Source organism: Tilletiaria anomala (genome assembly GCF_000711695.1).
Source record: "Tilletiaria anomala UBC 951 chromosome Unknown K437scaffold_5, whole genome shotgun sequence".
Taxonomy (NCBI): Eukaryota; Fungi; Basidiomycota; class Exobasidiomycetes; order Georgefischeriales; family Tilletiariaceae; genus Tilletiaria; species Tilletiaria anomala.
Genome location: NW_013547017.1, coordinates 1 through 13,806, shown reverse-complemented (window position 1 = coordinate 13,806; position 13,806 = coordinate 1). Strand labels below are relative to the sequence as shown.

The 13,806-nt window shown below is 56.1% G+C and overlaps 6 protein-coding genes across 6 annotated transcripts; 3 read left to right on the top strand and 3 right to left on the bottom strand.

Moving 5' to 3' along the window:
* Nucleotides 1-2,016: 2,016 nt before the first annotated feature.
* On the top strand, nt 2,017-4,298 carry K437DRAFT_253517 (putative LEU4-2-isopropylmalalate synthase). The gene is made up of 2 exons (XM_013390291.1): nt 2,017-2,338; nt 2,421-4,298. The coding sequence occupies exons 1-2, from the start codon at nt 2,028-2,030 to the stop codon at nt 4,015-4,017; spliced, it is 1,908 nt and encodes a 635-aa protein (XP_013245745.1). The 5' UTR covers nt 2,017-2,027; the 3' UTR covers nt 4,018-4,298.
* Nucleotides 4,259-5,989, bottom strand: K437DRAFT_253516 (uncharacterized protein). The gene is made up of 4 exons (XM_013390290.1): nt 5,444-5,989; nt 5,189-5,331; nt 5,069-5,075; nt 4,259-4,962 (listed from the first exon to the last, which is right to left on the bottom strand). The coding sequence occupies exons 1-4, from the start codon at nt 5,769-5,771 to the stop codon at nt 4,403-4,405; spliced, it is 1,038 nt and encodes a 345-aa protein (XP_013245744.1). The 5' UTR covers nt 5,772-5,989; the 3' UTR covers nt 4,259-4,402.
* A 410-nt stretch (nt 5,990-6,399) lies between these two features.
* On the top strand, nt 6,400-9,443 carry K437DRAFT_131551 (uncharacterized protein). Its single transcript, XM_013390289.1, has 5 exons — nt 6,400-6,671; nt 6,754-7,391; nt 7,460-7,938; nt 8,049-9,120; nt 9,212-9,443. Coding segments are annotated over exons 1-5 (2,226 nt in total). The 5' UTR covers nt 6,400-6,669; the 3' UTR covers nt 9,247-9,443.
* Nucleotides 9,444-9,879: 436 nt separating this feature from the next.
* On the top strand, nt 9,880-11,290 carry K437DRAFT_253514 (UBC-like protein). Its single transcript, XM_013390288.1, has 5 exons — nt 9,880-10,112; nt 10,197-10,399; nt 10,483-10,493; nt 10,572-10,680; nt 10,766-11,290. The coding sequence occupies exons 1-5, from the start codon at nt 10,070-10,072 to the stop codon at nt 10,859-10,861; spliced, it is 462 nt and encodes a 153-aa protein (XP_013245742.1). The 5' UTR covers nt 9,880-10,069; the 3' UTR covers nt 10,862-11,290.
* On the bottom strand, nt 11,190-12,698 carry K437DRAFT_253512 (uncharacterized protein). Its single transcript, XM_013390287.1, has one exon. The coding sequence runs from the start codon at nt 12,333-12,335 to the stop codon at nt 11,331-11,333; it is 1,005 nt and encodes a 334-aa protein (XP_013245741.1). The 5' UTR covers nt 12,336-12,698; the 3' UTR covers nt 11,190-11,330.
* Nucleotides 12,699-13,526: 828 nt separating this feature from the next.
* Nucleotides 13,527-13,784, bottom strand: K437DRAFT_266108 (uncharacterized protein; the record flags this gene model as incomplete). Its single annotated transcript, XM_013390286.1, has 1 exon — nt 13,527-13,784. A coding segment is annotated over one exon (258 nt), but the record flags the coding sequence as incomplete, so codon positions are not given.
* Between the last annotated feature and the right edge of the window lie 22 nt (nt 13,785-13,806).

Genomic DNA, 13,806 nt, shown 5'->3' with positions numbered 1-13,806 from the left:
CCAGATTGAAGGGTTTCGGGGGCCAACGGCATGGCTCGAAGCTGCCTGAGCGACGCTGAATATTGTCTTGTGACTGATGCCGCTCTCCATGAACCGGCGTCCAAATAACCTCTCACGTTAAGGCACGAATCACAGCTACCCAAGCACACTCCCGTTGGGATGAAGTAATGAGAAAATGCAAGAAGTCTGCGCATATCGTCCATATCGAAGAACGAGATCGCGGTGATACGACTACGTGCACTAAGTTGTCAGCTGCAGCTGACGCCGCGGGGAGTGAGAGTCCAGACTACACAGGGAAATACATTATCACCGCCAGTTTCGCACCACACGTGAAGTCCATATGATATCATGAGTTAAGCTTCAGCCTGGACCCTCTCGACATTTTGGGCTGCACCCCAAGCACCATACAGGTACTGGTCCAAAATGGGACTTCCATTTTTCTGATCTGCATTTTATAACAATTGTTGTTTGGCGTACACAGATTGTCAGTATTCATGTTCATGGCACCTTGCTTGATCTTGCCTTCTGATTGGTGCGGAATTAACAAACAATATGCGCTCGCCTACGTCTTTATCCCCGAATTAGTGAGCAAAGACCCACTAAATCGAGAGAGGAGTCAGGTAAAAAATTATTTGTCCATGTTGTGCTTGTTGTGCTATAGTGATACTACGTTAGCGAAAAAATGTTCTCGATTGGTCAAAAATGCAAAGTGCAGAGGTATCTGTAATGTCTGATGGCCCACAATGGGCGCTGGGACAAAGCCTGCCCAGTACAGGGTATCGATCGGGGGTTGGCGTGTTAAGATTGCTCAGCTCCGTCTACGCGAACCTCATGAAACCGTCAAACGGTACAGACGGTTCGCTTCAACCGGGTGTGCCCTTCGTTGCAAGGCGGGGGGTATGGTTTTGCAGCGCCATACCAACGATTGACATTGCAGGAGCACGTCAACGAGAGGCACTGGACGCTGTTGGTCATGGATTCCAATCTTGAATCGACGACCAAATGCGGCCCAATCTATCTTGAGGGATGCTTCAAATCAGAATCTGAGTGAATCACACTGCAAAGAGGAGTGAAGGCTGTTTGATTCATCGTCCCGGACGGAGAATTTTGACCACAACTGCTTGAAGCGGCGAGAAAGGCACAATTGCGCGGTTCGTACTTGCCATGATGGGTCATCTGCACAATCCTTAAGCATATGGCGAAGCCACTCCGGTGGCCTTTCAAGGCTGAAGACAGGGCTTAGATGAGAGTCAAGTTTGCATTATAGATCGAGAACATACCTGAATCAGATTGAATGGAGGGTTGAAGCTCCATAAGTGGCGAATCTGAAACTGAACAATGCCGTTGGTAATGATCCATCTCCTGTACTAGGAGACAATTCAAAGGTTGGAAACCACGAAGACAGTTGGAATTCGGTAGACTTGTGGTTTTGAGATGGGTAAAGTGATCGAATGGTGCTTCGCGCCTATGCTAGACCCTCTGAAAGATGCTGTCAATTCGTCGAAACCTCATGTATTATGTGTGGGGCGCAGATGAGAGAATTTGGCTTCGCAACGAGAATGCAAACGTGTGGAGTACAAGGCGCAGGCGGGACGATGGAAGAGATGGATTGAGGTTCAGTGAGTGTGGACAAAGCCTCTCGCTTATTATTTATTATAGTTCTAGGGGTTGAGACTAGGGTTGCTCCTTCGTCTGCTAATGGGCAGCCATGAGCACTTCATGATAATACCGGACTTCCGCGCGACAAATACGTTGACTCACCCCGGGAGCGGACTTGTTCGAGTGGCCGCGTCTAAGCGCTGAGGACTGTGGTGATGATGGCATTCCATTTCATCCTTCATCCATCCTTCGAACCTCAGCAGAACTTCTTCCACACATCCATCTAGCAGCAAGTTGAGAGGCGTTGCAGTACAGCACTCAAAGCTATAAGGCCTGCTACGGGTGCAAGCTAAGGAGGTTCAAACAACTTCATCAACCCAGTCCCAGCTCCAACCCCCAAAATGCCGTGCGCACTCGCCGGCCCGCCGATGGAGCCAGGGCAAAAGTACAGGCCCTACACCCCGCTCCACCTGCCCAACCGGACATGGCCGACCCGTGTGCAACGTACTAGCCCCATCTGGACCAGTGTAGACCTGCGCGACGGCAACCAGGCCCTCGTAAAGCCCATGTCTGGCGAGCAGAAGCTGCGCTTCTTCAACAAGCTCGTCGAGTGCGGCTTCAAAGAGATCGAAGTCGCGTTCCCCTCCAGCAGCGATACCGACTTTGGCTTCGTCAGGCACATCATCGAGCATGATATGATCCCGGACGACGTCTACATTCAGGTTTTGACGCCAGCAAGGTATGTCAGCGTAGCACCAACCCGAAGCTGCCGCCTTGAGCTGGTTGCACTGCTAAAACCTTACAATACGTTCCCCCTTTAGAGAGGAGCTCATCCGACGGACCTTCGAGTCAATCAAGGGCGCCAAAAATGTAATCATGCACATGTATAATGCCACCTCATCCCTCTTCCGAAATGTAGTCTTTCGCAACTCGCAGCAGCAAACGATCGACCTCGCCGTCAAGCACACTAAGATTGTCCGCGAGCTGGTCGACGAATACAGCAAGCCCGAGAACGGAGGGACCAACTTCAAGTACGAGTACTCGCCCGAGACATTCACCCAGACCGAAATGGATTTTGCCGTGGAGATCTGCGAGGAGGTGCGGAAAGCGTGGGGGCTCGCGAGCGAAGAGAACAAGATCATCTTCAACCTACCCGCCACGGTCGAAATCGGCCCCCCAAATCACTACGCAGACCAGATCGAGTACTTTTGCACGCACATCAGTAAGCGCGAAGAAATCATCGTTTCTCTGCATCCACACAACGACCGCGGCTGCGCAGTCGCTGCAGCAGAGATGGGCTTGCTCGCCGGAGGGGACCGCATTGAAGGGTGTCTGCTAGGCAATGGCGAGCGGACGGGTAACGTGGACATTGTCACACTCGCCCTGAACCAATACTGCCAGGGCATCCAACCAGGCCCGCTGGATATGTCCGATGTCCAATCGATCGTCGACGTCGTGTCGGGCTGCAACGACATCCCCGTCCACCCGCGGCATCCGTACGCCGGTGAGCTCGTCTTCACCGCCTTCTCGGGCTCGCATCAGGATGCAATCAAGAAAGGCTTCGTGGTGCACCAGGAGGGTGTGGCAAGAGGTGATCCAGTATGGGACATTCCGTACCTACCAATCGACCCGGCCGACCTCGGCGCGACGTACGAGGCGGTCATCCGCGTCAACTCGCAATCTGGCAAGGGCGGTGTCGCGTACCTTGTCGCGCAAGCACTGGGCCTGGACTTACCGCGCCGGATGCAGATCGCATTCTACCAAGTGATCCAAGAGATTGCGGACCGGACCGGCAAGGAGATCACTTCTGAGGATATCACGCGCGCCTTTACCACGACGTACCACCTGCCGTCGTTGGAGCTGGGAAAGAATGAAGGGCGCTTTGCGCTGCGAAGCTTCACGCTCTCCGCCGCTAAGGCGCTCCCGGCAGACCTGAGCGCGTCGATGCTCGAGGAGCTCTCCGCAGCTGGTACCGGCGCTGAGACGCCGCGCCTGCTGACGTTCGAGGGCGACATTGCCGAGGGCGGCCAGGTGCACAAGCTCCGCGGCAGCGGCAACGGCGCCATCTCGGCGCTGCTCGACGCGCTCGAGAAGGCATTCGGCGTGCAGGCCAACGTGCGCGAGTACAGCGAGCATGTCATCGACCGAGCCTCGCTCATCGCCGGCGGCGCGTCCGTAAGCAGTGTCAGCGCCGCCATCCCCAGCGCTGCCGCTGTCGACACCAAGCGCAGCGGCAGCAAGACCAAGGCGCAAGCAGCCTCATACGTCGAGCTCGTCGACGCAGACGAGAGCGAGCGCGTCGGCGCCAGGAAGGCGACTGGCTTCTGGGGCGTCGGCATCGACGTCGACATCACCGCTGCAGGCCTAAAGGCCGTTTTATCCGCCGCGAGCAACATCATTAACCCAACGCGGCGATGAGCGAGGCGACCAAGGTCATGCAGGGGCAGAATGCCAAGGTCAACAACAGGAATTGTTCCGCTCATTGATTCGGCGGCGCTTTTGTTCCGTTTGTACGAGTGAGCGAGCCAGCTTCCAGAGGACAAGCATATGCTTTCTCTATGCCGTTTGATCGCATCAATCTAGACGGGAGCAGCATGTATCTCTGCCTTTTCCCTGCAGCACGCCATTCCGAAAGAAAAGGAAAAATGTAACATACGCGCCACGCTATATGTTGATGTCCGAGTCTCAAGAGGATGAAAGACAAGAATGTGCATTCGAAGGGCTGTTCGCGTTTCAACAGTGCGAGAGGGCGGCTGCTCCTGAATTGCATTTCTCGTGCCATTTCTTCACTGTCCAATCAGGGCTACTCTGCAATGACATTCTCCAGCCAAAGGCCCATATGCTCGATCTCCTCAGGGCAAGCCGAGTGGGGCATGCCTCTGTATTTCTCGAACTTAACGCCGGTGTGCTGGCCCTTGTGCGCGCCATCGCTGATCTGGCGGAAGCCGCCAAGGCCGAGGCCTTCCTTTAGGAGCTCGGCGCTGCGCTCGCCGAACGAGAAACGCACGACTGGGTCGGCGGTGCCGTGCGCTATGAAGACTGGTAGCGGAGCAGACTGTGCTGCTGCTGCTTCTGCTTGCTTCTCGTGCGCTTGGAACCAGGCGGACACATGCTTGCGAAGCGGGCACCACGTGCTCAGCGCCATGATGCCCGCCAGGGGCCGCTTCTCCTGCGCGTACGACGAGAGGCCCGCCAGGTAGGAGATTGCGCCGCCCTGCGAGAATCCGCCGACGACGATGCGCTCATACGGTATGGACGAAGGCGAAGATGCATGCTCAGCGTGCACGAGTGCCTTGATCGCTTCGCTTGACCTGAGGAGCCCCGCTTCGTCTTCCGCGTGGCTCACGTCTTCCAGGGAGGTGACTGTTCATGAGCGAGGTAGGACACAGAGGTGTCAGATCGACTGCCGGCATCTCCATCGCTGCGCAATTTGGTTACGAGTTTCGCGCACAGCTCGCTGAAGACCTACTATCAAACTATCGTCAGAAGGATGGACCCGGCAACAAAAGTGCAGCGCGGTGTACAGCATGGAAAGTCAGACGCTTCACAGTCTTTCATCTCTTCGGTTCTACTTCGAGCATGAACGCACCCATGACGGCATCTTCATGCCCATGTTGAGTGTGACGGGCTGGACGGGTGCATTGGGCAGGACGAAGCGGACGTGACGGAGGCGCGGACGTTCGGACAGCATGCGTGCCACATCGATCCAGCCTGCGCCCGAGTCGCCCAAGCCTGTATTTGTGCGATTGGAGAAAAGTTGTGTCAATCATCATTTCATGGTGGTTCAAATGGTTGTATTTCATCGAATGCTACCGCGGAGATGTCTCCGGCCTGGAATGCGCACCGTGGGCAAAGATGACGCTTGCCGTCGGTGCTGCGCCCGACGCAGGGGGCACGACGAGCGTTTTGAGCAAAGGCGCGGCCGCGGCCATGGTGTTCGCGGAGGTGTCGGAGGGAAAAGGCCTTTTCTCGAGAGTGGGGACAGTAGTGTGTGTTAATTGGCTCGTTCCGAGCGATAAGGCCGGGAAAAACGGCAAGCAGGAGAAAGGGAGGAGCGGCACACCGCCTCGCACAGCAAGGACAGCGGCGGCACCTATGGCGGTGATGGCGGCGACAAAGACGAAGAGGGCCGTGCTGCGGTGAGTGTGTGCCGTTGGCGGCGACAGGGTCATGTGCTACGTGGCGATGGGCTGGCGAAGCGTGCGGCGTGTGCGCATGTGAATGTGACCCTGAAACAGGGTCGCAGGCCGGCGAGAGGTTTCGCTCGAAGCGGCTGTCCAACCCAATGCGATGCTACATACGATCTCGAGGCTGTGTTGCAGAGAGACAGGCAAAAAGCTAAGTCACGTGATGGGGGGCGAGGGTGGGCAGTGGGGGTGGGGTGCACGGGGGCACTGGACCGCGGTCTGGAGAGGTACGCACGAGACTTCCTGGCGCAGTCCAGCGGATTACTACTATATAGCATGGCAGGGACAGAAAGAGAAAGAGGAAGGGAGAGGGAGAGCTTTGTGGTGCGCGCTTGCCAAGTGACGCTTGGGTTGCTTCATCCGAGCCGGTCGACACCGCCCAGTCGTCTCAGCTGGATTCCTCCAAAAAGGGCACGATTCGTCATCTTCTTGCCGGCGGTGGAGCTATATGCTTGTGCATACAGCAAGGTGCGAAGTGTATTGTCTCATCATCTGGTCACCGCACTCGCCTCGCCCCCAGACCAACACCAAGTAGCACAGAGGAGACTCTCCATCGCCGAACACGCGCGCTGTCTAGCAGCAGTGGACGATCCCCAGCCCCCGTCGGGTGTGCCCTTCGAAAAAGGCGACCCAGGGATCTCGCTTACGACAGAAACCCCAGGGTTTATGGTGGGCACATGGAATACAGTGGTGCATTTGTCAAAGGTTCAGCCTCGCAAAAGGCAGTCTGTTTGCTTCTCTCCCACTTGCAGTCTGCACTGCGGGAGCCTGCCAACGACCACCCTCCCAATAAAACAAGGAGCACGCTGCATACCCGCAACTGCATACTACACACGGCATTCGGAACACTTCATTGATATATGAGACGCACGCATGGATCATCATGTGAGTGGTCCTGCATAGCGAGCTACCTTCATCGCCGAACCTTTCCGCAACACTTCTGATGCCCTGACTTGATGTTCACCAGGAGTGACATTGGCAGCAGCAGCACCGTTTCGAATAGCCTCGGCTCACCGACAAAGCGAAATGAACCTGCTGGCAGCACCAGCAACCGCCCAACAGGAGCGGCCAGTACCACCGCCGCCGCGGGTGCTTCCCTGTCCGAGCGCATAGCGGCTCTACAACGAGCAAACATCACACCGGATTCCTCACCACGACTGCCGAGCGCACTGGGGGGTAGCAGCGCCTCCATAAATGGAGACTCATCGTTCACCTCACCGCGTGCGGCTACTGTTGCACGCTCCATCTCCGCGTCAGTATCCGGCGGTGGCAGTAGTGGCGGCCCGAATGCTGTGCGTGACCGCATCGCTCGCTTCCAAGCGACTGCCGCGACTGAGGCGCCACTGATCCCGCGCTCGTCATTCGGCGCGCCCGCTCCAAATCCCGACGTGCTCAAGAGCTCCAAGCGGCTCAATTTCCCCGGCAGCCTTGGCGCTGGCGGCATGGGAACCGGCAACTGGGGCGAGACGCTCCGGCCGCAGCTGACCGGCGGCAGCTGGCTCCAGATTGGAGGGTCCGGCGCATCGCATGGCAGAGAGGGCGAGATGAGACCGCAGTTAACTGGAGGCATATGGGGCGTAAAGACCATGCCCACTGGTCGAGGAGGTGAGTTCCCTCCATTTATTTCTTGAGTCACATCCGCTGAACGTTTGCTCCCGGGCCTGCCAATGTAGGTGCGCCGTTCCCAGCGCCCGCCCCACAGCAGGTGCATCCAGCACTGCCGCCCACGCCTCCTTCCTTGAATAAATACGGCACGTCACCGTTCGCATCCGCGCCGAAGATCTTGGGCGGCGGCGCCGATGCATTCGCCGAGCTGGACAACGAAGCGGAGACAGAGACGGCGCGGTACTACCGCCAGCAGCGAGAAGCGCAGGCGCAACACCGTCAGCAAAGGCTGGAGTTAGGGGCAGTTGCCTTAGTGGAAGAAGCTAGTACTGGCTCTGCTGCTGGTGCAAAGGGAGATGCTGCGCATGTTGATGCGCGAGACGTAAGCCCTGGCTCAGGTGGACTCGATAGCCTCAAAGGCATGCGAGACGTCGTGCCAAGCTTCCCTAAGACTCCAGATGCCGAGGTGAATGTGGACGCCATCGCTAGAGATCGAGCGCGGTCAGCGGATACCGGTGGTCCTTCGTTTGAGAAGGGGGATGTCAAGGTGAGTCACTGATTCACGGCGAAAGCAATGATCAACCGGCAGTTCGAGAAGCTCACACAAGCATTTATCCACACTTTACTTCCTACCCGATGGCCTTTACATGCGCCTAGTTCCCAACTCTGCCTGCAGTGCCACTTGAGACGCCGCGCAGACCGGCAAATAATGGCGTGCGGCTCTCCCCTTCATCCGAGATACGCGGTGCTCGGCCGGCCGATGCCAGCGCTCTCCAAGGCGTTCTCGGTGACGATGGCGGGCGGGAGGATGACGCGGATCGCAGCCTGCGTGATCCGCTCATCGATGTCGGCGTGCAGGGTTCAACCCCGGAGAAGCTACGGCAGCTACAGGCGCGAGTGGATAGTATGATCGACTCGATAGACTGCCCTGCGCATGGGCCGTCGACCAGTCGGACAGTACATTCAGAAGACGTCTTTGGCTTCATTGGGAGTAACGCGGATGCGGTGCCGTCGAAGCATGAAGCGAAAGCTGTTCGGCGACATGCATCAGCAATTGGCACCGGTCAGGACGAGCAGTTGCAGCAAGCCGATGCCTCATCCGCATCGAGCGAGTACTCGGCTGAGAGCGCCGAGACCCCCAGCTCAGCGGGTGCTGCTGTTCCTTCGAGTGGCGGATCGGGCATGCCGTCGAGGCAGCGCCAGCTAGGCCAAGGTCGCTGGGCAGCCGACCGTGCTGGGAAACATGCTGCGATGCAGAGCAACATCGCAGATGCACCGTTGTATCCGGATGCGGACGAGGATGAGAATGATGGTGCTCGCCGAGCTGATGCAAGTTACGAGGGGGATGGCATGGACGACGATGAGTTCACCATGGTCTCTGTGCCGTCGTCCGCCGGATACGCAGACGAAGTGTCGTCCTTATTCAGTTTGCGATTAGGCACGACTCATGCGGTGCCCGTATCCGCCTCGGACTCGGCCGTCACGCTGCTCCACCACAACCACGGCTCGACACCCAAAAGCAATGGCATCGAGCTGCAACAGCATCAGCAGCACAATGGCGCTGCAGATCGACAAGGCAGAGGCAAAGCTAGCAGCGATACGCCTCAGTCAGCCAGTTCAGCGTCCAATACACCAGCGCGGAGTAAGAGCCAGAAGCTCAACCGACCTCCAGTGGGACGCATGATGAGCGCTGCAGAGCTGGACGCCAGCGATGATGATTATGAACCGGGTAAGTGCATACGTTGCCGCATAGCTTCCAAAGCTCAGCGTTGCAGACCAGCAGAGCTCATCGATATGCTTTCTCTTTCGCTCAAAAACAGGCTGGGCGAGCATCTTAACGTCGCGAACCTCATGAGAGGCAAACCAAGTGGGCCGCAAGCAGTGCCGACGCTGAATGATGGGCGGTGCTGACAGGACGCATTCTTTAGCGGTCCACATGCGCTATGAAGGTTCCCCTTGGATATTCAGAGCCCACGAACAAAGCATCACCACGTACACCTATTGGGCGTGCGCTTCCATCTCATTTTATTGTAGATTACCTCAATCCAAGACTGCGTTACATCGCGGCGAAGACACTTGTTCAGTGACGGCGATAGTGTTACGCTGTGCTGCACGGACCGCATCTCGGTTCAAATGCTCTAGCATGCCCAGATTTGCATCGACTTTATTGCACGTCGCTTGCAGACATCTGCGACGACCATCCATCCGCTTGTCTGGCTTGTTTGGATTGCCAATTAGCCACTCTAGAAATGCATCTGTCAAGTAACAGTCCGTCGGATGTCCCAATCGCCATCTCAGATGACACACCTGGACGCCAGGGTCTGCTTGCCTTAGTTTTCTTTTTGTCAAGCCGCAGACGGTGGGAATGCAGGCACTGCGCCTCTCTGTGTGAGCACCGAGCACAACGGGACTTGATTGCAGTGGCCACTTGTCTATCTACTAATGATGGACCAGACGACCTTTGTCCGCAACAGCTAATGCCGAACCTTGCACAGAATGTAGGAGCCAGCACTTCGGGCTTTATTCACTAGGACAGGTGTATGCGGTAATTGTATCAGCACTGCTATCACAAGTAGAGGACCCGCTAAGAACTGCATGCCTGATCTGAATGAACGCGGCCCTGACTATCTGCACGCCAGACTCAAGTGTGAACGGGTAGCCAGTTTGATGCTTTCGCCATGTCGAACCCGGGATCCAAAAGATTGGCAAAGGAGCTTGTGGGTACGTATTCCTTTAGGTTCCACGAACAGGCATAATCGCAAGCTCATATCCGCATCGCGCTCGTGTCACTCGACCGGGTGAAAGAGCTGCAACGCAACGGGCCTCCCGCGGGCACCACGCTCATATCAGCCGATAATCTAGAGGAATGGCTGTTCGAGCTGAGCGTGCTCGGTCGGTCCGTATTTGAAAACGAGAAGTTTCGACTGCGCTTCAGATTCTCAAACCGGTATCCGTGGGAAGCCCCCGAGGTCGTCTTTGTGACCAATGACACCCTCAAGGCTCCAGAGGTGAGCTTGTGCTGTATGCTGCACTAGGATGATACAATCTTACAACTCGCATTTACTCCAATCATTATGGCCGCCACAAATAGCATCCACATGTGTGAGTCTAGCCTAGTGCAGGTGCAGCCTAAGTATTGAAAGCTCAATTGATTGCCCCTCCTTTGATTTAACTCTTCAGTTACAGCAACGGGCACATCTGCGCCAGTATCCTTGCGAACGACTGGTCGCCTGTGCTGAGTGTCTCATCCGTTCTCTTGACGCTTCAAAGCATGCTGGCATCGTGTAAGGTGAGGCGAATGACATGGACTTTACAACGGAACAATTGACAGATGAGTTGATACTCTCTCCTGCTTTGATTGTCAATGAGCACAGAGAAAGGAGCGACCGCCGGACAACGAGAAATATACCAAGCACAGCCCGATCTCACCAAAGGACACGCGCTGGGTCTTCCATGACGATACAGTGTAAACTCTCTACACCTCATGACAGACGCCTGTAGTAACCCGCAACAAGGTGCATTCCCACATGCTGCATCAACGGTCCTGATGCAAATGAACATTGGGGTTCGATGAGACCACCACGACGAGGCTGCTGTCGCTCATTAGCTCCGGAACGCTCCTGCGCAATTTCCCGCCCGAGTTTGGCGAGGGTCGCCCTCCAATGTGCTGGCTGCTCTTGGCATGTCCTGGTCTCGCAAGTGCTATCAAGTCGAGCTTGACCGACGCTGTCAAGTGAAAAGACTGCAACATGAGCATGTTCCAACTCGCATCTGAACGAGGAATCATGATGCGATGCAATCGGCTGAATCTCCGCAGATATCAATTCCTTCCTGTGACACCCTGTATTCCTACATATTAGTTGGCTAAACAGTTAAAAATGGGATGCTGACAATTCACGCATGCATCTGCCTCCGTGCTTATCCGAATAGTCCCGAGCATTATGCGGCCTCCGGTAGAGCAGACGTGATAGGCTTGCCGCCGAGTGTCGAGGCATCGCAGCTGCCTGTCCACTGATGCTTGCCGGTGGCGGCATTGGTGACGATGGAGCAACCCGGCTGCAACTCGGCCTTAGTGGCAACCGCTCGCTTGGCAGAAGCTGCTTGAAGAACCGATTTGACAGGCTGGCCGCCCAGGGTGGACGTATCACAGGCGCCCTTCCACCTTTTGGTGTCGCTAGGGCCCTCGCCGACGATAGAGCAGCCGCTCTCAAGCTGAGCGATCATCGCACGGGCGTGAATGTCAGCAATTTGTACTCCCCGAACGGCAAGCGGGGCTTGGGTGCCAATAATGTCGGTCAACGCGCGCTTGCAGCCGCAGTAGCAATTGCTGCGGTAGAACGTCTCTCCTTGGGAGTTGGTCGTAGTCTTTGCGGGGGTCCATTTAAGTGTCGAAGGGTTTGGGGACTCCCTCTTCTGGAACTCGCCTTCGGGGTCGAAGACGTGTGTCAAATCGCGAGAACCGATGTAGATTGAACACGTGTCCTTTTCCTTGACGTTGTTCATGCTGTTGGAGATCGTACCCTGGTTTCCTTTAGCGCTGCCACTGTTGTTCTCAGACTTGTCGACTCCAATCTTGGTACTAGAGCTAGTGTTCGTAGTCGTCCTCGGTGCATCAGGCTTGGGGTTAGGGTTGGTGTTCGGAGTCGTCTTCGGTGCATCAGGCTTGGGGCTAGGGTTGGTGTTCGGAGTCGTCTTCGCCGTGTCAGCAGGCGCTGCCGGCTTGGATCCTGCAGAAGGGGCTGGCCTAGGCGCCGGAAGTAGGCTTGGGGCTCGTCGATTGAGGACCCCTTGAATTTCTTGGTCAAAGTACGCTCGGCGAAGTGAAATGGCATCTTGATCGAATGAATCAAGTCGTCCAACATCCCGCTGGTTGAGCAATATCGGGTCGGCGCTGACGACCTGTAGCGCCACAGCGGTGAAGGTGAGGAATGGAAGAATCTGCATTTTGAGACGTTTTGCTCGGGTTGTATAAAATGATAAGAGAAAGTTGTGCGGCCAGCGCACAAGGGGGTTGGAGAAAGCTGACACGACCGGCGTGGATGGTGAAGGCGGGAATTGAGGTGTAGAGGTAGAAAGGGGGAACCCGGTCAAACCTCGTAAGTGTTCATACTCAACGCTGAGTATATAAGGAAGCAAATGTGGGTGTCTGACAGACTATGCTTCAAGGGGCCACACGCCACACTGAAGACAGATACGCTTGCCCCTCCACCCTCGTGCCTCTGCGTTCGGCATGCCCGTCGTTCATTCTTCTCTCACTTCTCGAATCTGGTCCTGGTTGGTGCAGTGGCAAATTTATCCCGCGTCATGGGCCGGAAGCCCAAAGGACTCGCTGGAGGCGAGCGTCACTGACATACTGTATACATACATACGGGGAAGGTTGCTTAGTACAGCGGCGCACCGCATGAAACATCATGCGCGTGGCGCTGTCTCAGTCCCGCACCGCGTCATCACCTTCTGTTCTTGCCGCGTCTCGGCTTAATCGTTGTTTTGGTTCCCTCGATGATATTGTGACTCCGAAATTCGGAAGGCAGGAGCGCTTGGAGTGCATTACAGTAAAGGAAGCAGGAGGAGGCAGCTGTAGTGCAGAAATCAACATGTTGTATCCTTGCTGGGGAACAGGCCGAGTGCCAAAATCGATTCTCACATCAAGGGCGCCAAGATTCGGAGAATGGGAGCTCTCTAAGGTCAAGCGGTGCGTTTGGTATGACAATGATGGCACCACATGAGCCGGAGCCTCCGATGAGACTAAGTAAGCGGTAGAATCTCTTTCAACTAGCTAACATCGTTGTCCCTTCTTGCCGCATCTCTTGCGGCGTACAGTGGGCAAAGGGGGGTATGGTCCGGTTGCATATACCTGGAATCAAGCATACGCGGACTTGCTTGCTTATGAGCCGTGCACGCTTATCTCTCATCCCTTTGATGAATCCAGACCCCATGCGGCTATCTCGCACGCTAGATGAGCTCATCGCATCCGAGCTTTCCTGGTAAGCGCGTGAGCGTGCTGGAATTTATGAATGTAGATCGTCTCTTCAGTGACGCTCCTGTACATTCGCAAAATGTGCTTTTATCGATCACTATTCTGGAATCGCTTACTCAGCGCCCAACGACCTATGCTACATGTGACTTCTCCTGCATTCACTCCTCGACGAAGAAGCCAAGGCCACGCGCATGCATCGCAAGGATCTCCTCCGCTTCGCGCTTAGCGAACTCGTCGCAGGTCGAAGTCGCGCACTCAAGCCCGATATCGCGGCGGTAGTGAGTTGCCTCGTCGGCGTCGTGGCCGGCAGCGCGAACACCGAGGACGTCGGCAAGTCGGCCGAGGTCACGCGTGGCGAGTAGGTTGATGTTGTCGTCGATGGGGCGTACAGCGTGGCCGCCAATGGCAGCGAGTACGCTGGCGCCCGAGTCGAGCTCA

Bases quoted from the DNA above. Each gene is read 5' to 3' on its own strand.
- K437DRAFT_253517 (XM_013390291.1), top strand. From the start codon at position 2,028: ATGGAGCCAGGGCAAAAGTACAGGCCCTACACCCCGCTCCACCTGCCC. The intron at 2,339-2,420 runs GTATGTCAGCGT...TTCCCCCTTTAG, and splicing joins CAGGTTTTGACGCCAGCAAG to AGAGGAGCTCATCCGACGGA.
- K437DRAFT_253516 (XM_013390290.1), bottom strand. From the start codon at position 5,771: ATGACCCTGTCGCCGCCAACGGCACACACTCACCGCAGCACGGCCCTC. The intron at 5,332-5,443 runs GTGCGCATTCCA...GCACAAATACAG, and splicing joins AAGCGTCATCTTTGCCCACG to GCTTGGGCGACTCGGGCGCA.
- K437DRAFT_131551 (XM_013390289.1), top strand. The intron at 7,392-7,459 runs GTGAGTTCCCTC...CTGCCAATGTAG, and splicing joins CATGCCCACTGGTCGAGGAG to GTGCGCCGTTCCCAGCGCCC. The intron at 7,939-8,048 runs GTGAGTCACTGA...ACATGCGCCTAG, and splicing joins TTGAGAAGGGGGATGTCAAG to TTCCCAACTCTGCCTGCAGT.
- K437DRAFT_253514 (XM_013390288.1), top strand. From the start codon at position 10,070: ATGTCGAACCCGGGATCCAAAAGATTGGCAAAGGAGCTTGTGG. The intron at 10,113-10,196 runs GTACGTATTCCT...ACCGGGTGAAAG, and splicing joins ATTGGCAAAGGAGCTTGTGG to AGCTGCAACGCAACGGGCCT. The intron at 10,681-10,765 runs GTGAGGCGAATG...CAATGAGCACAG, and splicing joins GCATGCTGGCATCGTGTAAG to AGAAAGGAGCGACCGCCGGA.
- K437DRAFT_253512 (XM_013390287.1), bottom strand. From the start codon at position 12,335: ATGCAGATTCTTCCATTCCTCACCTTCACCGCTGTGGCGCTACAGGTC.